The sequence below is a fragment of the Phaenicophaeus curvirostris genome, chromosome 10 (genome assembly GCF_032191515.1).
Source record: "Phaenicophaeus curvirostris isolate KB17595 chromosome 10, BPBGC_Pcur_1.0, whole genome shotgun sequence".
Taxonomy (NCBI): domain Eukaryota; kingdom Metazoa; phylum Chordata; class Aves; order Cuculiformes; family Cuculidae; genus Phaenicophaeus; species Phaenicophaeus curvirostris.
Window position 1 is genome coordinate 10,302,413 of NC_091401.1, and position 27,264 is coordinate 10,329,676.

Below are 27,264 nucleotides of genomic sequence, written 5' to 3' on the forward strand. Positions count from 1 at the left end.
TATTTTAATTAAGCAAAAACAGAGTTATAATCACTCTTTCTAAAAATAAAATTAGACTCTTTATCAATCCTTAACATCTGTATTTAATATTTTTTCTAAACAAAAAGACAGATGTGATTATGTAGCAAATTACAGTCTTTGACAACATACAGTATTTACCTTCTCTTACACTTACTTTAATTCTAATTTGGTCATTGATACTTGACTCATTACTGCAACGTGTTACTTGTAATAAAAGTGCCACAACTGAACTATAAACATGACATTGCCATCTTAAAACTGCTTTGCTATAAACTGTAGAGAATATACAGAGTTACAAAGTCATTGTGTTTTTATCAAAATATACAAACCCTCCCCAAACCTAACACGAGCTACCAGTATTTTTCTTATGAACTATACAGTTATATAAAATATTTGTAAAATTATCTTTATATTTATAAATATTCTACCTTATTTGCTTTGGTCTATAATAATAATCATACAAGTCCACTTAGAAGTTATCTCTTTGTACTTTCTTTGAAACATCATTGTACTTTCCTGTGTTTATGCTTCCGTCATCCTTACTCAAATGGAACCAAAGCTGCCACAAAACCAACATTTCTCAAGGGCTTCATAGCATTCACCAATGATAGAATAAATAAGTGGACTCTATCGTTACTTCAATCAATACTGTATTACCATTGTGACTGTAGTTTCATTGTCCCCAAGCTACAGTTTCTTTTAAAATATTCAAGAAGACGAAGTAAGTAAACAAACTGGGTACTGTATTTGCACACAGAATGAAGTTGAGGTTTGCTAGCCTTTGTGCCAACTTAATTTTTTAACACTTCATAGATATGACTGTACACAACTAATTGGAAATGCAGACACAGCACAACAGAGCCCTACCATACAAACTGCAACTTGTACACATACACCCTCTTGGGCTTTGTAAAAATCTCTTTATCTGTTAAAATGCATCACATTTGCACAAAATATTAACTGTAATATTTTGGTGATGTCTTTCAGAAACCTGTTCTCCTGATTCTGAGCAACCTGTGACGCCGTAAGGCTTCCCATAACCCTTCAGCGTGGCAGGACGAGGGATGCAGAAAGGCCAACTCTTCTTCCTCCAGCAACCCCTCTCAGGCTCCTCTCTGCTCTGGGCCTGCTGTGCTGGGTGCAGAGCCGCTGCGACGATGACTGCTTGGGGCGAGATGCTGGCATGCTTAGAAGGGACACATGAAGGTTAGCTGTCGTATTTAGGGCACAGGGAATCCAGCAAACTGGGCCTATCCCCATTTATACAGTGGGGCTGCCTCAGAAATACACATGGAAGTAAGAATCTGAGTATTTACCTACTACTCCCCAAATAAAATTATTTATTGGGACTTGCTCCATCATTTGTGGTCCAGGCATTATTCCAGGATGAGGAGGGAGACTCTTGTCTAGATCTCCTCTTCTGCTGAGAACAATGGTGTTTCTAAAACACAGGAGTTGCAGCCTTACCAGAAAATGGATGTTTATATACGTGACTTCTTTAAGCTAGGCTGATTCAAGAGAACATTTTTCTTCAGACAAATGCAGCTGAATAGCTCTACCAGGCCATGGACATTGGAATTTAGGCAGTTTGGAAGACCGGCTATTGAGAATTCCACTGAATCTTTATTAAATGTCTCAGAGAGATCATCGATCTGGAATACTTTCCACACAAGCACTCAGACTTAACGGTTACTATGGTAACTACAAAACTGAATACGGAAAGGAGAAGACGTTTAAACTCCTGAATATGTCCTGTAAATGTTGAGTTACAGAAAAGCACACCAGAACTCAACTGTACTTCAGCATACCCAAGTTCATTAGACACTTCCCACCTTCACTTTAGAATACACTAAATAACAATTATTGTTTATAAACACATTACTTGTTGTTAAAAAATGCAACATACGGTTTCTGCAGCAAAAATTCCTTCTACAGAGTACACTGTGAACCTACCTATTTATTTTGCCTAGAATGATTCTGACTCAAAACCAGCACTGCAAAACAGTTCAGTGACTCGTTTTCCATAATGCTAAGCAGAAGGGGTTTGGTTGGTCATATTTTTTTCTTTTTCTCTCTATGTTAGAAGTCTATTGTGGCAAAAGCATTTTGGGCCTTTCACATTAAGTCTTTATTATTGCAAACACTAGTTTTTCTTTTCTGTGTTATTTTTCCTTCTTTTGCATATATTGACACATCTAAATGAAGAAATTTGATCCTAGTAGATGATACCGAGCGGAGGCATTTCCCAGTTCAATGCAGCTGTGTTTTCTCCAATATACAGGTTCTGATTTTTCTTTGTTGCACAACCGTCACTCAGAGTATGACTTCTGGAGTTACATTCTGTATGTTTTTTACTTCACTTCCTTCTGAGCCAAAGAAATGCGGATTTTCCAAAAGTTTAGTGCTTTCATTGCAAAACTGTTCTTTTCTATCTTGTGGACCTGCACTTTTGAACAGATGTTTCTTCTGGTGCATTCCCAGAGCAGCCGCTGTCTTGCAGATTTTGGGGCACTGGAAGCAAGCGTACCCTTTCCCATTATGTTCACGTACGTGCCTTTGCTCATGGTTCCTTTTGGTAGAGAGATACAAGAAGCTCTGAAAGCAGAACTGACAGTGGTAGCGTTTTTCTCCAGTATGAATTCTTTCGTGTATTTTGAGTGTTTCATTTAAAGTGAACGCCTTGTTACAGTATTGGCAGACAAAGTCCTTGACGCCCAGGTGAATACGTTCATGTTTCTGTAGATTCCCAGGAACTGAGAAACATTTACCACAGGTTTTGCAAGTGTAGGGCTTTTCCCCAGTGTGACACCTCATATGCATTTTTAAAGTGGATGGACTTTGAAACTGTTTTTGGCATACCTCACAGATGTAAGGCTTTGAAGTACCTACATGCCAGTGTACGTGCTCTTGAACGTCTGCAGTGGAAGACTGATCTCTTTCACAAAGCTCACAATGAAGATTAGGCATTTCTGCATTCTCTTCCTGACCGATCGGCTTTTCCTCGGGGGTGTTCCTGAGCGCATACTCTCGACTGCATGTGCTGGGGCTTTCCATAATGGCATTCTTGCTTCCATGCTTTCTCCTCCATTTGGTCTTTTTCATTTTTCTTAGCTGTTTGGATTTCTTTTTTGGTTTGTAATTATAATAGGGCCTCCAGGGTTTATCACTGGAGTCCTGGTCACTTACGTCATCACACATTTCTGTCAGCTCCAGGCACTCTGAGGTATACAGCCTGGATGGGCTTCTTTCTTTTACCTCCATTTCTGCTTCTTCAGTTAGATTGTCCTGTTTGGACTCGTGTTTAGATTTTCGGCCCCTTTTACAAAACAGCTTAGATCCTAATATATGTCTTTTTACAATGGCCTCGTTACCAATTTTTACTGTTATTTGACAAAGAGGTGCAACATTGCTGTCAGTAGATGTTCCAGGTAAGGCGGGCTTTGCGATGTACGTTTCGGTTTTACTTGATTCTTGGACAGTATTTGTTTTGCCAGATGAACCTCCAGATCCTGTGATGTGCTGGGTATCTTCAGTTGCTTCTGCTCTGTGGTACAGCAGCGTTTTCTTTTTCTCCTTAATAGTTTTTGATTTTGTAACGCATTTCTCATCATTATGTGACCCATACTTACAATCATCGCTTACAGACTGACTGGGTAGATTATTTGAAGATTCCACCTTATTGTTTTCTACAGAAGTGAGCGCTTTACTGTGCATTATTACTGATGAAACTCTGCTACTGTGCACTATAACAGAGGGTGCAGAACTGCTGTAACTGATGACAGAGGTTGAATTTTCATTCGCACTAGGTAAAGACACAACTGAGGAATCACACTCCTGAGAACCAGAGTCATTTGCAGCAGTGGATGCTCTTTTTTCAGCTGTGAAGAAGTCCCTTTGCAGGTCAGAAGTTAAGATACCTACTCCCCAAGAGGAAGAATTCTGAGTATTTGTGGAAGATGCTGTATCCTTACATGCAGACGTATCCAAGGCAAGAGTTCTGTTGCTTGCTATTACATTACTTGGAAAATTCAGTGGCGGTAGCTCAGAGCTAAGAGAACTCGGAATGAAACAGTTAGTAGGAGGAGCTTCATTAACCTGGGTGCTTGTTGGAACATTTTCATACGAAGAATTTCGGTAGGACTTATAAGGCAGTCGCCTGCACTTCATAGGCAGTAGTCGATAAAGTTTGTATGGGTACATACTCGGTTTTAAGCCTCCATTGGCTGTCTTCTTGTTTACCGAGAGACGATGGTCAATTGCATGGAAAGACTTCTGATGGTTTTTTAGGATATAGTAAGTCATGAAAGTCTCCAGACAGAAAATGCACTGATACCGCCTTTCTCCAGTGTGCCAGATCTCATGCCTCGTGCGATACTCAGCTAACGCGAATACTTTATTGCAGTAGTGACAAGGGTAGGTTCTCCTCCATGAATGCACGTTTGCATGTCTCCGAAGGCTGGACAATGTTACGTAACTACGCTTGCAAACGATGCAAGTATATAATATCTGCCCATCAACAACCTTTACCAAATGATCTGTTTCGGGTAAAGTGCAGTTTGCATTAGAATAATCAGTGATGCTGTTTTCAGGCAACAGAGGCTCTGCGTTTGGATAAGAACTCCCATTCCTTCCCTCCGTTGCAGTATAGTTATCTGCAAAGTTTTGTTCATTCCCATTGTGAACCGACAGGCTACTCGATCGCATGCAGACTTGCTCATGACTTTCCAGTATATTTCTATTTGCAAACTGCTTGCTGCAGTATTTGCATATGAAGGTTTCCTCGTGCTCCGAATGGAGCTGAAGATGAGCAGTGAGTAACGCCCTGTCACTGAATGATTTCGCACAAGAGTCACAGTTGTAAACAGGAGGAACAACAGTTGTGACGGATCCAGAGACATTAGCGACGTCAGCAGAACTGTTTACCTCCTCTCTGGGTAAATGGAAATCTCCTGCTTTATTTTGAGGTTTTGCAAAGGAAATAGTTGTCTGATCAGTAACTGCTTCATGCTGGGCTTCTGTAGTGGTTACTGTAGAGGCGGGCGCTTTTGCTATAGCTGAACCCGTAGCCTGGGGCTTAGCCGCTGTCTTGGGAGTACTACACGCTTGTTTTCCTGGCTGAATGAGTGGCGTGGCTTGGAGATTTTCATAGTGGTCTTCACCCACCTTGCAGGAAGGGGTGCTGTCCTTTTCAAGGAAAGATGTTCCTTGAAAAGTGTCTCCCCCTGAAGAAACTGCATAGGAGTGTTCAGCCAGCGTACTGGCTGGCTCGGCATCTTTGCAAACATTGTTTCTGTCAAGGCTGACGCTGGGAGCCTGTATTGTCTCAGATACCTTTTTAAAGCTTGCCCGCAAATCAAGTGGAGAAAACAAACTGTTTTCCGTTTCAAAAATTGAGAATGCATTTGTAATTCGTGGTCCGTTTGTTACAGAGGAGTCTTCATGTCTCTTTTCATGCTTCTCCTCTTTGACAGTCCCTTTCTCACTAACACAGTACGTGTAGGGGCAGGGGGAACTTGAAAAATTAATATCTGTAAGATCTTCTAGGAATGATATTCCCAGCTTTTTCCCTGCAGCTGCAAGGTCCGTTACAGTCTCCTGCCTTTTAACAACTACTGTGGAACTGTAGATGTAATTCAGTATTTCTGTAAACACTTCAGCTTTGAGATCATCTAACTCCAGCACATGACCTGAAATACAGATAGTACGACTCCAGAAAATGTTCTTAAAGTAAAGGCTTGAAGCTGCCAGCACATTGCTATGAGCTTTAAATTTAGTATCTTCCACAATTATGGTGACATCACATAAAATACCCCGAATGCGCTGCTCATTTAAAATAGAAAGCACAGTGTCACTGTGGAAGTCGTCCTTGAAATCCTTTGAATGGGACATGACTGTCATCTACAAGGAAAAAAAAAATTATAAATATAAGCAATTTTCATCCATTTCCATCCAATTGCATAAGGCAATTTTCATCCATTTCAGTTACAGATCAAGTTCACAGTTCTATACTTATTTTAGATGTATCATCTCATTACATCTCCTCGGACACACCATCACGAATCCACCAACTACTTTGTTGCAAATCAAATTATACTAAAACCAATGACACCCTTACTGTGAAGACAGACACAACATACTATGAAAAGATCATAATTCAGTACATGATGGATGAAACTTAGAAGTAAAATGTGCACCTTGCATCATGGCCACTGTTTCTGTCAGGAAGGTATTGTTTATGCAAATGGCCACAACTTCTAATACTGCTCAATGGCCGCCAATTTTCAGTGGACAGAATTCAGAAAAATCAAAACTGTGACTTGCAAAAATGACCTCTGATGCTTATATCTGCCATGGATGTCAAGAAATGACCTCATCAGTGTAGCTGTGATAGAAATGTAGACATATAGTATTTTGCTTACCTGGTCACTCACAGCAGCTCTCAAATCCAGGTACATTGTTTTGTGCCTTTAAATCTTAAAACCATAGTTCATCGTGTTTGTTTATTATGCGGATTTGGCTTAAAATAAGAGATATCTATTAACTTGGAATGCTAACCTGAAATTCGTAGTAGTTAGGAAGGGTACCTGCTGTGGTTTGGTATCTGAAAACTTGTATTTAAATGTATATAGCTTCTAGCAGATTGAGTCTTCTCCAGAAATATCACTGGCAAGAACACTTTTCTTCAATCAAGCAGCCACTATTCTGTAACTGATTCTTTTTTGTCACTGACAATGTCTGAGATTACATCTGACTTGCTCATGTGATGTGGTACTAGAAACCAACTGTCAGACATCAAAACCATTTCACAACAGGAGCTATTGACAGAGTTATTTCCTGAGTATAGGAAATAAGTGATGTCAGCTCTACCTCCCAGTGAAGTGCCCCATAGGACCCCGCCGGGCTTTCTGCTCTTTCTTTATTGGAGACAGCTGGGTTTAGTTCAAAGACGCATCATCTGACACGCTGTTTGCTAAATATATCAGACTGCCACTTCTGCACTATGAGGCATTTACAAGCAAGGCCTACAAACCCCAGTGGTTTTGGTAGAAGTCTCAATATTCAGCTGGTTCTTTCAAAATTTATCATCCTAAGGAGAAAAGTGACTGTTTTACATTTCTGCTCCCATGTACACAGACTGCCAGTTTTTGTACTCCTGGATGTCCTGGTATGTTCAGTAAAACACCAAACTGATCCCTCTAATTTGCTGGTTGGACAATCAATTTTTTTGCTGTGTGCAAAGCCACGTGCTATAGCTCATCTCATTGGAAAGCTACAGAGAAAAATGCTACAGCAAATTGATTTTCAGAACCAACACCTGTTGCTTCTCTCTCTCAACCTATGCATTACTCAAACAGTCCATTTATTCTTGTGTAATGATTCTCTACTGCCTTTCATTTTGCCCCCCTTGCTTCTTGCATTTGTGAAAAAAGTGTCTAAAATGCTATAAAATTGGAATGCTTCACCTAGCAAACACATACATCAAATATTTAAGGAATATCCTCCATTCTAGTTGCAGTTCATACTGCAAAAGGAGAACCTGCTCTTTGGTTTCCAAAGGAGCTCAAAGAGATCAAATTTTTCAGATGTATTATTATTATTAATATCAAATATTTTCCATTAAAACACAGCAAATCCCATTTGGGCCCTCTTCAGAAAGCCATCAACTGAATACCAGCAAACACAAGTGAAAATAAGTTCTATTGAAGATTAATGGAAAGATCAGAAATTGATGCATCCAAACATGAATTTGACTACTACTGCCTCAAGGTGACACTGCTGATTACAAATATCAGAGCAGCCAGCTCTACATGGACACCACAGAGGGAAGAAGCTACTGCTAATTTTTATATTAATATTACTTTGAATTAAACAAAGAGAACACAGTAAGTTTTACTGGCTCATGATACCAAACAACAAATAGAACATTTTTTACTACCAAAGAGGATGATTCCAATCCAGGAATACTGTTGGTAACTTTTGCTAAACTTTTAAAATCCAATGCTAGGCATTACATGTGAGAAGAGATTCTTTTATTCTGGTTTGGTCACCTAAATCTGAAAGACAAGCTAGTGGTATCAACAAAAAAAACCCCTTAGGGCCAGTCACTGGTACAAAACCAGCAGGATACTCTAAAATAACTGTTCTTCCTCTCTTTTCCTATTCCACATGCTTCTACTGGGATTTTAACGATGCTGATGTTTCTTGGTATTTACCAACATACCAATAGGCAAACATGTTAACTCCATAACTTTCGTATGCTCAGTTTCATTCCACTCTATTAACATACTCCAAAGGCTGTCTCTGGTTTCTACCTGGCCTGAAGGAACCTTCAGCTGTACCAAACTCTCCTGAAGGGCACTATTTTGTTCTAGAGCATCAGGAACAAACATAACAAAAACCCAAGCAAAACCAAGTACACACACCCCCACATGCCCTCCAGCTCTCTTGTCCTGGTCCTTACCCGCCTGGAAACCTGCTCTCCAACCATCACTTTTATGACGGCAGCTCTATTTTTACAGCATCCTTTCACCGGTCCTGTCTGGGCAGCATGGCTACGCAGGGCTGCCTTGGCCATAGTCCCTTCAACCTCTTTACAGCCTCAGGCATGCAGGGACATTTTAATGATGTTTAATTATGTTTAATAGCTTGCAGTGCCCTATAGCTTAGTGTTCCAGTCTACATAGCTCTTCCACTTTTATATTTTTTCTCTTTTAGACTCTCGCTGCATGCTTCTTTCCCTAGTAATACACAACACTCACCTTTTCTACTTGCTAGAGCTTCTTGAGCATTACAGATTTTCATTTTTTGCAGCCTCACACTGTTTTTCTAACTTTTAATTCAGATAGCTGGGCAGGGTGGAATTTAGCATAGGAATATTATGTTGGTATTGGGAGATCTCATAGAATAATCACAGCATAGAATGGTTTGGGTTGGAAAGGCCCCCAAAGCCCCTCCAGTTCCACTCCCGTGCCATGGGCAGGGACACCTCCTGATGGACCAGGCTGTGCAAAGCCTGGCCAACCTGGCCCTGAACACCTCCAGGGATGGGGCAGCCACCACTTCTCTGGCGACCTGGGCCAGGGCCTCCGGACCCTTGCCATGAAAAATTTCTTCCTTATGTCTCATCTGAATCTTCCCCCTTCCAATTTAAAGCCATTCCTCCTTGTCCTATCATTCCATGCCCTTGTAAAAAGCCCCTCTCCAGCTCTCTTGGAGCCCCTTTCAGTACTGGGAGCTGCTGTAAGGCCACTCCAGAGCCTTCTCTTCTCCAGGCCAAACAACTCCACCTCTTTTAGCCTGTCCTCGCAGTAGAGGTGTTCCAGCCCTCAGATCACCTTCGTGGCCTCCTCTGGACTGATTCCAACGGTTCCATATTCTTGTTATGTTGGGGATTCCACAACTGGATGTGGGACTCCAGGTGGCGTCTCACCAGAGTGGAGCTCTCATTCCTTCACATCCTCTTTTATTTCTCAGCAGATGGAAAACAGCCTTCACAACCTTACCAGTGCTCGTGATACTGAAAATCCAAACAAACTCTCTAAGACTCATTTTGGAGTTTTAAAAAGCAAGCACCCTTTAATCAGGCCTAGGCAACATGAGGGAGTGATCTCCATCCATGATCCCAGAGTATATTTCCCACTTACGTGCATGCATATAGGTTTTCCCAGAAATCTTATGCATATTCTATTACTTTCCAAGGACTCATTTTACTGTCATTATGAACTTCACAATAGTCAGGTCTCTTCCTAATCTGGAGCTGGCTCCAGCTCTGCTTAACCTTGCATTTCACAGAATCACCAGGTTGGAAAAGACCCACTGGATCATCGAGTCCAACCATTCCTATCAACCACTAAACCATGCCCCTCAGCACCTTGTCCACCTGTCCCTTAAACACCTCCAGGGAAGGTGACTCAACCACCTCCCTGGGCAGCCTGTTCAGTGCCCAATGACCCTTTCTGTGAAAAATTTTTTCCTGATGTCAAGCCTGAACCTCCCCTGGTGGAGCTTAAGACCATTGCCTCTTGTCCTGTCCCCTGTCCCTATTTGAGATAGGGAAAGACTCTAAACAGAGGTGATTACAGAAAAAGACAACACACAGCATACTTAACACAAAACGTAATCATCTCCAAAGAAAGAACAGTGTCTGGAAAAACACTGTTTGAAAAAAACATGCTCTAAAAAAAACATGCTCTCAGAGGGACACTCTGTCTAACTTTCAAAAATACAGTTACTTGGATGAACTGAACTCTGCTTTAGCTTAAATCAAAATATTCCACCTTTGGTAACAGTAACTCCTTCCTATATCCCTCAGGGCGGGCTGATGCCTTTTATGCAGCACTGGGAACACCAGCACGGCCCTGACTCTGCGGCCCGGCACCACACAACCCAGCGGCTTCTAACAACAACTAACTGTCACCCACACCACACGCGTGCGCACACATGCACCACACACAGACACATACATGTGAACTCATACATGCACACTCAGTCACACACACACATCAGACACGTGCACACACACTCTCACCCCCCCGTGCAGACACAGACACACGCATGTTTGCACACTCACGCCTCCCCACCCCACCCTCACCCCCCAGACGCACGCAAACACACCCCCCCTCACGCCACGCACACGCACTCTCCCCACACACATTCACACCCCACACAGACACATGCACACGCACAGACGTGCTCTCACCCCACACTCACATGCACTCTCACACCACACACAGCACATGCACACACACTCACCCCTCAGACACAATCACTCACATGCACTCTCACCCTCCCCACACAGACACATGCACACTTACACTCATCCCTACCACACGCACTCACATGCACCCTCACACACCCCACTCACACACACACACTCACCCCCCAGACACAATCACACACACACTCACATGCACTCTCTCACACACAGGTGCGCACACACACTCACCCCAACACATGCACCCCACAGATACATGCACACGTGCCCTCCTCACACACATACACACGCACACATGCACTCTCACACCCCTGAGAGGCACATTTTCACACACACTCACAATCACATGCACTGTCACACTTACATGCACATGCACACACACACAAACACACTCCCCCCAGACTCACATGCACTCCTCTCACACACCCCACACTCACACTCACTATCCCTCTCACCCTACTCACACACACAGGCACATGCGCATTCCACCCCTGACACACTCACGCCCACTCACATGCACTCACACGCTCTCACACACACTCATTCACACATATACACTCTCTCACATATGCACACACACTCACGCGCTGATGCTCGCACACACATGCACTGTCTCTCACACACATGCACACACTCGCTCACACATGCACACACACTCTCTCACACGCACTCACACAGTGTCTCACACACACTCGTCACGGTCACTCACACACACTCACTCTCGCACACAGTCTCACAGACACACTGAGACACACACTGGTGCTCGCTCACGCACACACACTCTCGCACTCTCACACACTCTGTCACACTCGCACACTCACACACACTGATGCTGGCTCACACATGCACACAGACACACACACTCTCGCACACACAGACACTCGCTTACACACGCACACACAGTTGCACACACACACTCTCACACTCTTGCACACACCTCACACTCTCTCACACAGTCACACACTCTTGCACACCTGTTTGCACACACTCTCACACACTCTCACACTCGCTCACACATGCACTCACACTCACTCACACACAACTCACGCTCACTCACACACACTGATGCTCACAAACACACACACTCTTGCACACTAACACACACACACAGTCACACACTGACACTAGCTCATACACACACTCACTCTCACACGCCTCACACTCTCTCACACACACGCCCTCCCCCTCGCACGCCCTCCCCGCTGCCCCCGTCTCTCCCCCGTCCCCTCCCGCACTCACCGGTGCGGGTCGCGGCTCCGTCTCTACCCGCCGGGCGTCCCCGGGGCCGCGGGCCCGGCCGGGCCAGGCGCGGGGCAGGCGGGGCCCGCCGCCATCTTGCGGCCCGCGGCGGCCTCGCCCGGCAGAGCGGGCGGCGCGGGGGCCGCGGCGACGCCATTTCCCGGGCGGGAGCGGCCGCGGCGCCGCGGGCCCCTCCGGAGCCTCGGGGGGCGGCGGAGGGCCGGGCCCTGCCCTCGCCCCGTGCGGGAAGGGCACGGCGAGCCCACCGGACCCAAAGGCTGTAGGCGAGGGCTGCAGATTTAGAGCCGTGAGGAGATGCTGCGTCCCTGCATCCGACCCCTCGCTCCTGGGGCATCGACGCAGCTTTGTCCACATGGCTTAGAATTCCCTGAAACATAAACAAGGGGCTCGGTTGCCTTGGTTCACCAAAGCCTTTCCCACATGCAGCTAGAGAAGGCATTTATGGCGATGCACAGCTCATAGGATCACAGAATCACCAGGTTGGAAAAGACCCACAGGATCATCGAGTCCAACCATTCCTATCACCCACTAAAACCACATCCCTGAGCACCTCCTTTACCCAGCTTTTAAATACCCCCAGGGATAGGGACTTACACCTCCCTGAGCAGCCTCTGCCGCTGCCTGATGACCGTTTCAGTGAAACACTTTTTCCTGATGTCTAATCTGAACCTCCCCTGGTGGAGCTTGAGGCCATTGCCCCTTGTCCTGTCCCCTGTCACTTGGGAGAAGAGACCAGCACCCACCTCTCTACAACCTCCTTTCAGGCAGGTGTAGACAGTGATAAGGTCTCCCCTCAGCTCTCTTCAAGGCTGAACAGCCCCAGCTCTCTCAGCTGCTCCTCATAAGGCCTGTTCTTCAGCCCCCTCACTAGCTTTGTTGCTCTTCTCTGGACTCGCTCCAGAGCCTCAACATCCTTCTTGTGGTGAGGGGCCCAGAACTGAACACAGGATTTGAGGAGCGGTCTCACCAGTGCCAAGTACAGAGGGAGAATAACCTCCCTGGATCTGCTGGCCACGCTGTTTCTGATACAAGCCAAGATGCCATTGGCCTTCTTGGCCACCTGGGCCACTGCTGGCTCATGTTCAGTCGCTGTCAACCAGGTCCTTCTCCTCCAGGCAGCTTTCTAGCCATTCTTCTCCTAGTTTGTTGTGTTCCAAGTACAGGACTCCGCGCTTGGCCTTGTTAAACCTCATGCCATTGGTCTCAGCCCATCAGTCCAGCCTGTTCAGATCCCTTTGGAGCCTCCCTACCCTCTGGCAGATCAACACTTCCTTAGTGTTGTCTGTGAATGTAACAAGGGTACATTCAATACCTTCATCCAGGTCACTGACAAAGACATTGAACAGGGCTGGACCCAGCACTGAGCCCTGGGGAGCACCCCTTGAAACTGGCCTCCAGCTGGAGTTAACTCCATTTACCACCACTCTTTAGCCCTAGACAACCAGGCAGTTTTCCACCCAGGAGAGCGTGTACCTGTCCAGGCCAGTGGCAGCCAGTTTCTTGAGCAGAATTCTGTGAGAAACTGAGAAACTGCTGTGAGGTCCGTGCAGAACCACTGCAACTTCCGTCTCCAAAGGAGAGGAGGAATTGTTCCTTCTGAAAATAATATCTGGAATTAATTACATTTGGTTACTGAAGTACAGTCACGTTCACCAGATTTCTGCCCTGTGCCCTGTGTGAACATTATTTCCAGCAGGTCTGCATCTGCCTTGTGTTTGGTTGACTCAGCTATTCCCAATACCAAGCAGCTTGGCCAGGCTGTCTGTGAGGGCTGCAGATTTAGCCATGAGGAGATGCTGCGTGCCCTACGTCCAACCCCTTGCTTCCTGGGCATCAGCACAGTTTTGTCCACATCACTTTGAATTCCTCTTAAACCTAAAAAAAGGTTTGGTTGCCTCCCTTGCCACCAAAGCCCTTCCCATACGAACCAAGTGCAGAAAGGCTATAACTTCCCGCGCCAAAGGAGAGGTGGAATCATTCCTTCTAAAAATTATATCTGAAATAAATTACATATGGTTACACAGATACAGTCATGTTCATCTGATTTCTGCCCTGCATGCTGCAAAATGTTATTTCCCACGTGTTTGCTTCCACCTTGTGCTTGGCTAATGCAGGCGGCCACGATACCGAGGTGTTTGTACTCGAGGGCTGCAAGTTCAGAGCCATGAGGAGAAGCTGTGTCCCTGCATCCAACCCCTTGCTCCCGGGGCACCGGTGCAGTTTTGTCCCCATTGCTTAGAATTCCTCTTAAACCTAAACAAGGGGTTTGGTTGCCTTGGTCCACCAAAGCCTTTCCCACAAGAAGCAAGAGATGCAGAGCTCTGTGCAGAACCTCTGCAACTTCCCGCTCCAAAAGAGAGGTGAAATCGTCCCTTCTAAAAATAATACCTGACATAAATTACATTTGGTTACTGAAGTACAGCTACATTTGCCTGATTTTCCTTAGCTGATCATACTAAGTATCTTCTTTAAGCATATGTAGAAACTCATACAGCATCACGAGGATGTTTATTTTGAGCAACAGGGTTATTCTCTAATGTGGGTTTCTTCACATCATTTACTGCCTCAGGAAACGAGAGCAACAATCCCACTCGTGCACCATAAGTGCTGAGGAATGCTCACCTAGGCAAAGGATGAAGTGGCTTCAGTTCGCTTTGCCTGATGCTCTGATGTATTTGGTACACTCTGTGCATTCTCTCTGTCTCTGCCTCTCACGTTAAACAGTCAGCAAAACCGGGGTTTGCGGTACTTGGTGAAGCTTAGAGAAAAACTGGGCTTTGAGGCAGGTGGAAAACATTGCTAGAAAATATGAACTACTTGCTTTTCTCTTAAAGCTTGCTTGAAAACACTAATTTTGCCCCAGACTAACCTCTGTTTATTTTTACAAGCTGTTTAGTATGGGGATTTGCTGGGCCATTACTGTGTTATCAAACCTGAGGCCTATTCAGTGCATTAGAAGCACTGAACAGCAGGAGTGATTCATTTTAGATGAAAACCAAATTTTTTCAGAAAAATAAATAAATCCAGAAACATGAACTATTTCATCCTTGTCAGCCTTGTTGGGCCTGGAAGTTAGAACTTTGCTAGAGCCCCTTCATGATAAATGCCGTTTATCAGCTACTAAACTACTTAATATCAATATAAGATGTGCAATCTGTTATAGAAGGAGAAGAGTTCTTTTTTTCCAGCTTTCTGTCTTGGAACTATCATATACTTTCCTGGTTGCTTAAGAAATATGGAAAGCAATCTGTTCTTGTCAGGAAATTGTCATAATTTGAGGGGCTGATCCATACATCCCTCCTCTTTCACTATTTTACACAATCCACATTAAAATATCGTCTTAGAAATACTGAATGTCTCTGGGGAGTGCTCAGTTACTGCTTCTGGATCATTAGAATGCTTATAAATAGCTTCACCTGCTGAAGCAGTGAGTATTTTTTTAGCACAGGATTCTCTGCTACCACAAAGTGGTTTCTTTCATCTCATGACAAACTAAGCTTTTCACATCAGCTGGAACAAAGACTTGAGGAACACGGCAGTATTGATTGCAAAAGCAAAGTGTCCCCCAAAGCTTTCACAACCTTCTTTTTAAATTCAACCTACAAAACTGAGAACCAGAGTTTAATATCACGTGTAGGTTACTTTTAATCTTGGACTTTGCCTATGGCTTATTTACTGTTGTTTCTCTGTTATTGTTTTAGGCATGTATATAAATATAATTTGCATTAATGAAGATTTCTGGCACAAGTGCCATAAGAAGTATTTGTGACAAATGTGTTGTCAGTGACAATACAATAATAAGGATTATATTAAACCTGTTGTAATCCTATAAAAGAAAGAAATGCATTTACTGAACAACAATAAATACAAGCATCATTTTAGATCACACGAAACAAATTTGAGGATGATTAGGTTATGAATTCCCCCTAAATCTTAATTAAAATTGATTATTTAAAATTGGTTTGAAAATCAGATGCATAATCATTATTTGTATAGCAATACTCCCAATTCAGAGACATTAATTTATTTGTACTGTAACAGATTTGGAGAAAAGGGACTTGTGGGGTTTTTGTCTTTTTTTTTTTTTTTAAATTAGCAGGGTGTTTTCTTAAGGCAACTTCAGCTCATCCACTAAGGAATCCCCTTTCCTGTGACTCATAGTATAATTGAAGGCACTGATTTCCATATATATTTATATAAATTGATCTATTTGGAATCCACAGTCCCATCAGCTCCTTGTGTATTACAAATATTCTTCAGAGTAAAGAGTTCTTTATGAGGCCATCTCAGCTGCACCCAAGGTTTTACATTCTCATTATAATGTTTCATGTAAAACCAATTGTATGCAAAGAAAATGGGGGAACTGGTGCTGCAGTCAGACCTATGTGAACAGGCTACATCCAGTTCCACCCCTGCCATGGGCAGTGACACCTCCCACTAGACCAGGTTCTCCAAGCTTCATCCAACCTGGCCTTGAACACCTCCAGGGATGGAGCAGCCACAGCTTTCCTGGGCAACCTGGGTCAGGGCCTCACCACCCTCTCAGGAAAACAGTTCTTCCTAATAGCCAATCTAAATCTCCCCTCTTTCAGCTCAAAATCATTACCATTCCTTCTATGCCTCCTTCTATCCCTGATAGAAAGCCCCTCCCCAGCATTCCTGTAGACCCTTTCAGTACTGGAAGGCCACTATAAGGTTTCCTCGGAGCTTTCTCTTCTCTAAGTTAAACAAGCTCAGCTCTCTCAGCTGGTTCTTTTTAAACAGAAGTCCGAGTAGTTTAGCAGTGGATTACTTTTTTTATGGTAAAATTGCAAGATAGAGATAAAATTGTCAGCAAATTATTACTTCTTTAAAGTCTATAAAATCGTTCCAAAGTTACTGAAGTAGTGGTGTTTGGATGCTTTGCTGAAGTCTAATAATCTCACTTCTGCAACTCATGGCACATGGTATTCTTTCCTTAAGAGTATTTCAAACTGCCTAGGGGAAAAAAAAGTGTTCCAGTGTTCTTCTCTAGGCAAGCAGTTTCAGTTCTTGCACAAGAACAGGAAACAACATCTGTTAACATTACCAGCTCCTGCAAATTCCTTGTGAGTGGCCAGGACCTGATTGGTTTCCTTCTGAGTGCTTAGAGCAGGCCAGCCTATCCATGAGAAACACATGTGGATGGACTGTCTTCTTCATTGCTCTCACTGCTGAGGTCAACACAGCCAGTGATGCTGCTGAGGTGGAAAACACAGCTCCTGTTCGCCCCTCTGGCCGACCAACCCTTCCCCTGATAGTAGGGCACAAGAAGGACCCAGCAGCCCAAAGTGGCTCTCCCTCCCCTTCCTGCTACATGAGCAAGGGAAAGAGTTCCTTCGTGTAACCCTTCTCCTCTTCTCGAGCATCAGGTGGAGGGAGAGGAGGGGAGAAGGAGCACAGTTATGGTGACCCGCAGCAGCTGCCTGCTCTGCCAAGTCTGGTTGGGAGGAGAGGAGCCTGGTGGAACTCATTTGGCTGTCAGTGTGAGCTGTGCACGTGCACCAAAGACGGTATTTCTCCAAAGTACATTGCTTTCTTATAATAGCCTGGTCTGAGTCCCATTTACACTAAACGGAACACATACAAGCAATTTTGTAAGGTATAACTATACCTCTGGCTCTCCACCAGCCTAAAAACAAAAATGGAGCAATTGCAGTAACTGACATAAATCCAAATTATTCTTTTTAACAAAATATAATACCGTACGTTGCCCAGCTGACTTTACATCTTGCTGTCTCTGAACAATCTCAGTATTATTTTCCATTTAAGTCTTTCATTTTTGTATGTGCTGCTGACAAGGCACTTTCTAACCTCCACGTGTGGAAGATATTACAGTCCTTCATGAAGTCCTTCATTCCAATCATGAAGCTCTGTCTATAGACATAGTGACAACAGACATTTTTCTCCTGATAACTTGTCAAATGCAGTAATTTCTATATTTGAATAGCTTTAAAGAAAAGTAGCAAACTAAATATTTAATTTTTGTTCATTTCAGACAATTGCTATGTGATATTCTGTTGCCCATTCATTTGTCAGAAAGACAACATAAAAAAAAGTCAAAGCCAGCCTCTCATTTTCCAGTTTTCAGAGGAAATGCCCTTTGTGCCTACATTCACAAGAGCAGCAGCCAAGCTGCGTGCTCAGAAGCCACTGTTCAATCTCTCAGGGGTCCCGGGGGCCAGGCCAATGCAGCCATTCTTGCCCTTTATTACAGCTGATGTAGCAACTCATGCTAGACAAAACAGAGCTAAATCCCTTTCCCTGGAAACACCTGTTTTAGTTGGTGTGCTCCATGGCTGGACATGGCCATTTTGAAAGCTGGAACTGGTCTTCAAGCTGTTAACTGGCCACTGCTAATCTCCAGTATTCATTAAAACATTGCAAATTGTTTTTGTATGTTTTTTGCTGTGATAGTGGTGAAGTCTAGCGTGCTGAAATCAATGCAGAAGTGATAGCTGTTCCTCTGAATCCTCACTGTGGTGCAGCCGTTCATTATAATAACTTATTTGACACTTGGCTGAATGCTCTTAAATATCCTTATGCTCCACTTTGTGCTGACCTTAGTGGCCCAGCACAAGCCCTACTCCTCCTCTTCCATGCTGGTGCACATTTCCAACTGAAAAGTTATAGCAGGGCCTCTGCTCGTGCGATGGAGAAGGACTGTAGCCAGCAGGTGGGAGCTGGCAGTAAGAAGAAAATCTTGATGGCTCCAGTTCTGGTTTGTGCTGCGTGCTCTGCCATCAACGTGAATTGCCCTTGCACAAATCCTGGCCTGGCAGCGAGCTCAGCTCAAATGGCAAACAACAAATAAAAAGAAAAAAAAACCAGTTGACTCGCATCTCCCCAGTAACTTCCCAAACTCATTTGCTCAAAAGCCTTAAAAGTATTGTAGCACGTGATGGTATATAACAACATTGTTTACAGCTCAGGATCATGAAAAGATTCATGTGATAGTGCTCAAATTATCTGGAATTCATACTAGATTCTGGCACACTCGGCTGTCGAGACTTATGGAAACATTTAACATTGTCAGGATAATCTTTCTTTGCTAAACCTGATTGTTATGTATGAAGCCTTCTCTCTTACTGCACACTCCAAAAGAAGTCGGTGGGAATCTTTTCATTGAATCCAAGGGGGCTTTAATTAGGCCACCAGTCACAGAAACAACTTCTCAGATTACACCAACTGAATTTAAGATTGGGATTTACAGATTCCTATTTTTCCTATCTTTTTAATGTCTTTAGACTTATTTCTTAAAGATATATCATCTTGGGATGGCACAGTTAACCCAAAGGGTTGTATACACTTTTGTTTTGTACACAAATGAATACTTGAAGAAGAAAAACCAAAAATAACCTGTACATAATTGTGCTTCTGAATGCTGGTACAAGATGCAGATTTAGAAAGCCTGAGCATTTCTGAAAGACATCGTAAACATTCATTTCCATCCATATTCTTTTTGCCTTAACCCAGTGCTATAAGCATTCGGAATCTTGGCGAAAGGTTTCAATCTGCAGACCAAGCCTACTGTGTGACTTTTGTCCAGTTATTGCAAGTCCAGTTTAAGGCGCAATGACAAAATAAATAATCAGAGATATTTCTATTGAAAACAGGAGGGCTTTAGGTTAAAACCTCTGAGTATTAAGAATCCTCATTGGGCCATGCCCAGTAATCTTTTTATATGGTGATTTTCAAGATGCATGCATTGTTGTGAGCACATGGTATGTAAATGCATTGGGCTGCTTAATAAGCATTCACTGACACACATCTGCAGCTTTGCTAATGTACCTTTTATTCGTATGTGGTTGCCAAGGAAACAGGTTATGGCCCAGTATTCTACCTAAAATATACTGAGCAAGTGTTCTATGATAATTTACTTCCAATAGGTAAAACTTAGATTTTGTAGCCCATTGCTGCTTGAAGTCCAGGTAACCTGAATTTGTCTAATTTTAGTATTTCACTGGCTAGTTCTTAAACCACCAATGCCACCTTATCGTCTCTGAAAACCCATTACCATTTTCTGTGTCATACAACATTATGCATTAAAAGTAAACTTAAATACAGAAAACATTTTGAGATATTCCAGGAATCAAAGAGGGGTTTTAGTTTGCTTTTAAAGTTTGGTTCCTGATCTTACAGCCTGCCTGTTAGCCTTAATTATTTCTTCCTACCTAGAGGTGTCACTGCATTAATGACTGTGATGCAAGAAACCATTTCCCGCAGAAACAGTCCAAATAGTGCCACTCAAATAAATGAAATTGCTCCCTTTCTGTAACTCAAATTATACTCCATGATACAAAGAACCATGGTAAACATTAATGAATTAATCAAGACTTCACTGATTCTTTCATTCAATATATACATATCTCAAATCTAAAGCACAGACATTAGGCATATTTATTTTAACCAAGGTGATTATTGCATTTTCACAATGAGAAGAAAGGAAACTGCTGATATTTGAAAAAGCCATGCAAAATGCAAAACTCTTCTTTTGAAATATGCCGATCTTTGATTTACAAAATGCTCTTTGCACCTCACAATTCAAGAGGTTTTTTACTATCCTTGATGGCATTAATGTACAAAGGTAGAGATGAGATAATCTATATACAGCTTAACCAAAACAACGGTATTAGAAATGGGCATTGGCGCTAAGAGAGTTCCTCTGCTTTCATTGTACGACACAGATCTGCAATGAACACCAGTGAGAGTTAGCATTCAGGCAAGCTCAGAGGTTTGCTTGCCTGCTAATACGTTTGTACAAATCATTGGAGGTTATAACAACGTGTTTTACGGATCTCTTCTGCCTGATGTTGTTTGTCCAACTTCTGTGGTAATAAAAATCCAGCAAGAGCTGGAAAAATGCAACAATATTGAAATGAGAATAGAGCAATATGGTACCATAGCCAGAACAGCTCTTAAATTGTTATAGAAAAGAGAAAAACATAACATAATGACGTTATGTTTCTGACATTAACAGAAAAAAACATAATGTAATGCAGTGGTTTTACAGTGTTAAATATTTAAGCACTATTTCTGTGAGAGTTATAAAGAGGTTTCAGCTTGCTATAATTACCCCATAAACATACCCACCTAAAAGCAGGCTGATCTTCTGTTAGAGTCTTTTAAAAGTGGTATTGACAGGTATTTTTGGCAAAACCATCTCAGTAATTTTGTGAACTGTGTGGCTATTTTCTATCCGCCTGCAAAGGGGAAAATCCACATTTAATGACTAAATTATCAGACAAGTACTGACTTCCAGTTACATTGTGTAATTGATCAGAATGTTCCTTGGAGCGCTGCAGGACTCCAAGTCTACATCTGGGAGACTTGCAACACATCAGCGATAAAACAGCATCGTTAACCACACCATTGTGATACTGCTTCTGCCTGCATTTTTTCATCGTGGTTTAACTCAAGTAGTGCAACTGGACCTGATGTTTCATAATATGTTCTATACACAAATGTAAGGACATTTTCAACTTTAAAATAATTTTTCATTGGCGTCACTGGAAAAATTACATTAAAATCAGTCCTTGGCTCTGCTTCCCTTCCCCCATCTCAACTATATCCAAATTATTTCTCATGCATTTACCTAATAAGACATAAATCGTGGAGGCTTCACAGCTTCCTCAGTTTGGTCCTGAGTTTCACAAGTCAATGGAAAACAAGTGCATTTCAGGATTAGCTTCACAGTTTGTCGGTTTAGAAAACAAATCATAGAACAGGGAGGAACAATCACTATTATTAGTCACCTCCCTCGACCACACAAACTGCTGAAAGCAATTGCAAGTTATCCTTTATCTTTAAATGCTTTCAAAAGGCCTTTTCTTTCTCCTCTTTCCATTCTGCTACTTCTCTTTTGGTCTCTTTCAATCCATCACAGTGTCTGTGATAATGACATTTATAGGCAACTCTTGTTCTCTGGAAAACACTTCCCGTATCTCTCTGCTTAAATGATTATCCACCGTTGTCAGACACTCTGATTTTATGTTATTATGTATCAAACATCCTAATCAGGTTATCATGTAAGAGAGTAAAAATTGTTCAGAATAGGGCTTCGTTTCAAAGATCATAAACAAAATTAAATTGTTCTGTAGAGCAACTGCAAAATCTTAGGGATGAGGCCTTATGACTCAGCTGACAGGCATTTATATAGCAGCAATTAAGAATATATAAATCCATCTTCCATCTGCAAATATACCATATACTTTTATAAATAACATTATACAGGAAATACAAGATCCATTGCTTTGGCTTTAAAAGGGAAGATGGTGAGCTAATTGTTTTGTTAAGTTAGCTGAGTATGTTTTTAGTATTTCTTGATTTGAATAAGTGTTCTGTAGCTCACGTGTGCCCGTAACAAAGGCCAAAATGAAAGAAAATGGCATTAAGCCATTATTATAACTTCAAATACCAATAAAATTGTATTTGCAGATGACTGCAAAGTATTATAGTGAATGGGAAGCTTAAATATCACATTTGGAGGAATTCAGCAGTAAAAGATCTTATCAAAGCTAAGGAGTTCCCAACTTTTATAATATAAGAAATAAAAGGTAATATTATACATAATGAAACCCTTTTAGAACAAAGTAAAGCAATTTGCCTGCTAAAGAACAATAGACACTAGGTGCTCCCAAAGGGTTAATCGGTACCTGTTCATTACTACCAAAGTCTGCCTAATAGTCTGACAAATATTATCTGAACACAGAAAGTCTCTGTAAACAGAGATCTGCAGTTCAGAGCAGAAGTAACCTTCATCAGGAAGGTCACTGCAAAGCAGGATAGTGTCTGAGGAAATGGTTTTTAGTTTGATTTCATTTTTACTCATGCTCTGTCTGTAGTTTTCGTGTTAGGCAGAAATGGAATTTGCATGGATAAAAGAACACATTGCAATCTTAAAGGGAGAACTTGGCATCAACAACTACCCTTTCATGATAACGCCGAGAAGCCCCAGCCCCCCAGCAATGACATTTGCGGGTTGTGCTGGAGGTGTGAAAACCTGCACCTGCGCCTACTGCCCCGTCAGCCCCCTCAGCCCTAAGGAATGACACGGGTGACACCGATATCGGAGTTCTTATGGCACCTTTGGCTGTAACATTCTGACATGGCATTAGCTGGATGTAACTACCATTAAAACACATACAGCAACCCCCATCTAATAGTCCGACTGGAAAAAGCTTGTGAATTACTAGACTCCTCCTTAAGAAATAAAGCAGTTCCTTTAGCTAGAAGAAATCACCATCCGCAGGCTGCCAATGAGTTTTTCCAGACTCACGCAAACACTTGAGTTCGGTCATATTAATTACGAGGGGACTTGCATCGCTGAACAAAAGAGCAAAATTGCAAATGGGTTTAAAACAGCTGTAGCAAAGCATGCTGGTGTAACGGAGCCACACTTGCTTTAAATGCCTTGAGTGGACAAAGACTTAATAAAAACAATTTAACGTTAAGTGCCCCATCTTTTCTAAAGATAAATATCAGTGGCAATAAATAGATTGCTTCTAGAGAGCGTTCGCTCAGCAACTTCCTTTAAAAATAACCACATGAGAAATAAACAAAGAAATGCCATTTTGGTAGCTGCGTGTGATGGCGCACTCCGCGTTAACACTGCAGACAGGGAAACAATCAGCACAAGTGAGCTACTGGGGATAAATCAAATTACCAAAAGTGCAAACTTTAATATGTCACTTGAGAGATGCTGTTTATTACGTTTTCAGTTCTGCTTCTTTAGGTGGAACAGGGGAATATTGCAATGCATCAAACTAATCTCGTAATTATGAATCAAAAGGGGTTTGTTATCATTATTAAGCATTGGCCTATCAGGGCAGATGACAAGTCACATTCCCCAGCAGTTATACTGTGCTTATTTGGAATGCACTGAACTGATATATTTAGAAATAAATGAGAACGAGTTTGATATTACTGACCCTGTCAGGGCTATTATTGATAATTGGCTGTGCTTCTAAATACCTCCTCTGCATTAATTTTCAGTGCTGGGTCCTCATCCTCACAAATACCCTTAGTCATTTTAAAGTCAAGGACATGAGAGGAAAATGGCTTCCCTGCTGCAAAAATCTCATTGCAGTACCAAGAATTTCTCAAGTCTTGTACAAAGGAGATTCACAAGGAGATACGCTGTGTTATGAGCTCAGTGGAGACACTGAATAACATCTGATTCCGTATAAGCAGTTACCTATGGTAACATGAGATTTAACTGTACTGACAGTGTTGAAAATACTAACTAAAAATAGAAATAAGGAGTTATAATCCATAAAGTTTGCAAAATACATAAGGTCTGCAAATTACCGCAGACCACGAGTGAGCTTGTGCTACACAAGCTTGTTTAAGATCCAACAGTTCTTTTCCAGTCTGCCTAAATGCAGTTTGTCACCTGAACCTTAGAATGGATCCACTGTTGAAAGAAAGGTTTATTTGCATTACTGTGGCTGAATTCAGCAAAGGTGAAAGAGGGTTTAAACATACTGCTGATTCTCTGCATTTCTCAGCTGCCAAATACTTCAGTGATACTTTTATACTTGTGATAATGAAACTATCACTGTACGTACACACACTGCAAACCTTGACCTACATGCAGGACCAGGCTAAATTAAAGAGAGAAGCTTGGCTACGTTTCTGGAAACAACCAATGCAAAACAGCAATATTTCTGTTGTGTGCAGCTTTGTAAGCATGGCATCATTTAAGAAATGATAGCTGGATGGAAACATGAAATGAGGTCAGATTCTCATTTAGAACTGAAAGGAATCAACTGCAGAATTTCCATCTGCATTGTGATGTTGCTGTTAAAGAGAAGAACATCTTCCTGCATCTCTCGTATTGCACCTTTTAAAAGGATTTGGTTGCCAAGGAAACTGGTTCTGGCCCAGTATTAATCTGAAACAAATATATTACAAAAGTTGGTGCAAGTGATGCAGCACTCATAATTATTTTTGTTCTTAATACTTAAATGCAGGGGTTTGTACCCAAGAGTGTTAAGTTTTTATGCAATATAATTTTTTGTGTGAACTAAAACACACTTCAGTGAACTGATACTCTGTTTAAGCTGACAGGGCCATCTATATCAATCTCTAAAGTCCTTCTACCTTAAAATACAATGAAATCCTGCAGGTTAATCTTTGTAGCTGATAATGAAAATACGATCATTAAAGCATAATAATCTTTATTTAAAGATTTCGCACAAAACCGCCTACGACAGAATTTAAATATTTTTCATTTTTCTTATTTACCTTAATTTTTTTTTTTTCATTTTAACTGCCAGCTTAATAATGCTTATCGTCAGCTTTAAAATGTAATGGAATCAATAGGGATTTCAAAAATTCTTTTGTTGCATAAGCGTTGCCACGCCCTTGGTACATATGATTATTTTAACAGACATGACTGCTCCACTTTCACAGCAGATTTTTTGAAAGCAGGTAAGAACAACTGTTATGCCAATGTGTGAAACCAACAATTTAATATTAGCTTGTTTTCAGTAACAGTTCAATATATTTTTAAACTGAAAGCTACATTTCAAAGCCCATTTCATGTTCTTGCAACCCTGACCAAGAAATCAGTAAAACATGCAAATCTCAACCTACCTGCGTGTGCCACTCAGTGCAGTGTGAGCATGGCAAGGCACCCAGCCATTTCCATGTGAAGCGATGGAGGCAAGTTCTCGTCTTGGTCTTCTTGATAATTTTTAGAAGCAGATGTCAAAAATCAGATGGGAAGTAGCTTGAACAGATCGTGATGAGGAGAACGGAGTTTATCAATAGGGAAAGCAGGAGTGGGGGAAAAAAAATGCCTTCATCCAAGGTTCTCCGAAACTGCAACACAAGGGTTTTTGTTTGGTTTTTTTTTTCCCTCCTCCTCAGAAGGTTCAAAGCTTGAAGCTGGCCACTGCAAAGGCCACTTGTCACATTTACTGAAAATCAGCCTATTGATATCACAGCTGAAAATATAAACTCGACAACCAAAGCCCATTGCACAACGTGGACTGCGTAAGAGTTAAAAATAGATTGGACGTGCCTCCTACCTGCATAATAAATATGTAAGTTTCAAGTGCTTTAATTCGATAGTCACATTAATTAACAATACAATATACATTATTTAAACTACAGTAAACGCAAGAAGAAAAAGGGTGACACCATCTGGAAGCACAGTTTGCTTTTTTTTTTTCCCCCCTTTCCAAGGGCTAATAATGTAGTTTGAACGTGATGACAAGCTAACAGCTCACCACATTGCAAAGGAAAAAAGAATTCTTAAGGTGATGCTCGAATATCTAAGCCTGTAATGAAGCAAAACCCAGTCTTCACTACTGCATGACATGGCACACAGACCATTTACATACTCACATTCGAGATACTAGGCACAGTATAATGAATTCAATACACAGCATGCACACAGCACAAGCAACGTTAATCCTGCCTGCCATTTTAGGCTTGCAGGAGTAAGATACATACTGCAGCGCAGCACTGGTAAGGGAGGAGGCAAGGGACAGCTCACCTTAAATGCAGTATCTGATTAATGTTGTAAGTGACATTGCGTATCAGCTACAGAGTCTTGGTTCAACTGGGTGGGAGGGAACAAAGAAAATTGTCATCAACTGGTGATGCAAGATGAGCTCCAGTCACTAACACTGTTAGCAAACTCCAAATTCTACAACGATACGGTAGTAGGCAATTCAAACTCTTATCAAAATCTGCTTGTGCAATGGCTGAGTCCGCCTGCCGAGGAAAACAAAACAATCTTCTTGCTTATTGGAGAAGCGCTGGATTGACTACAGCAACATCCTCTTGATGCAGAAGATTTCACGTCGCACATATTAGATCCTGGATGCTTCTGCTATGCTTCCCTAATTTTTAAGTCTCAGAATTAAAAAATAAAATAAAAAGACAACGATAGCAAAAATAGCATAACTAAAGGTCTAATGCTCATGCAAACAAAGCATTTCTTTTTCTTTCCTTTCTGTTTTCTCTTTTACAGTCCATCAAAATCCTGAGCAGTATTGACAAACCACACGAGCACAGGGGCTGACTGCACGATCAGCTGTCTGTGTCTACGCTACACCCTGTTAACCACAAGCAGTGTTAGAGCTAAATATATCTGCAATGCAGAAACGGTAGGTGCTGTGTGGTACACAGTTCTGATTCATCATAAAATATTTTTCTATCCTCAGATATAATAAAAAAAAGAAAATTTGGTGCTGATCTCTGCCAGGCACCGTATCTGTCAGACTTACAGAACATAA

The 27,264-nt window shown here is 42.1% G+C and overlaps 1 protein-coding gene across 3 annotated transcripts; it reads right to left on the reverse strand.

Moving 5' to 3' along the window:
• On the reverse strand, nt 1–27,032 carry ZBTB38 (zinc finger and BTB domain containing 38). 3 transcript variants are annotated; one of them, XM_069864423.1, is made up of 4 exons: nt 26,520–27,032; nt 25,613–25,840; nt 21,107–21,216; nt 1–5,919 (listed from the first exon to the last, which is right to left on the reverse strand). In XM_069864423.1, exon 4 carries the CDS (start codon nt 5,917–5,919, stop codon nt 2,335–2,337), a length of 3,585 nt encoding a protein of 1,194 aa, XP_069720524.1. In that variant the 5' UTR covers nt 21,107–21,216; nt 25,613–25,840; nt 26,520–27,032; the 3' UTR covers nt 1–2,334. The 3 variants fall into 3 exon arrangements, with proteins under 3 accessions (XP_069720524.1, XP_069720525.1, XP_069720523.1); XM_069864424.1 differs by lacking the exons at nt 21,107–21,216; nt 25,613–25,840; nt 26,520–27,032 and adding an exon at nt 11,975–12,109; XM_069864422.1 differs by lacking the exons at nt 21,107–21,216; nt 25,613–25,840; nt 26,520–27,032 and adding an exon at nt 6,441–6,619.
• Nucleotides 27,033–27,264: the final 232 nt, after the last annotated feature.

What these genes read in the sequence shown, in the direction of transcription:
- ZBTB38 (XM_069864422.1), bottom strand. Translation starts at nt 6,476, where the DNA reads ATGTACCTGGATTTGAGAGCTGCTGTGAGTGACCAG. An exon ending in GAGCTGCTGTGAGTGACCAG is followed by an intron (nt 5,920 to 6,440) that starts GTAAGCAAAATA and finishes TTTTCCTTGTAG; the next exon opens with ATGACAGTCATGTCCCATTC.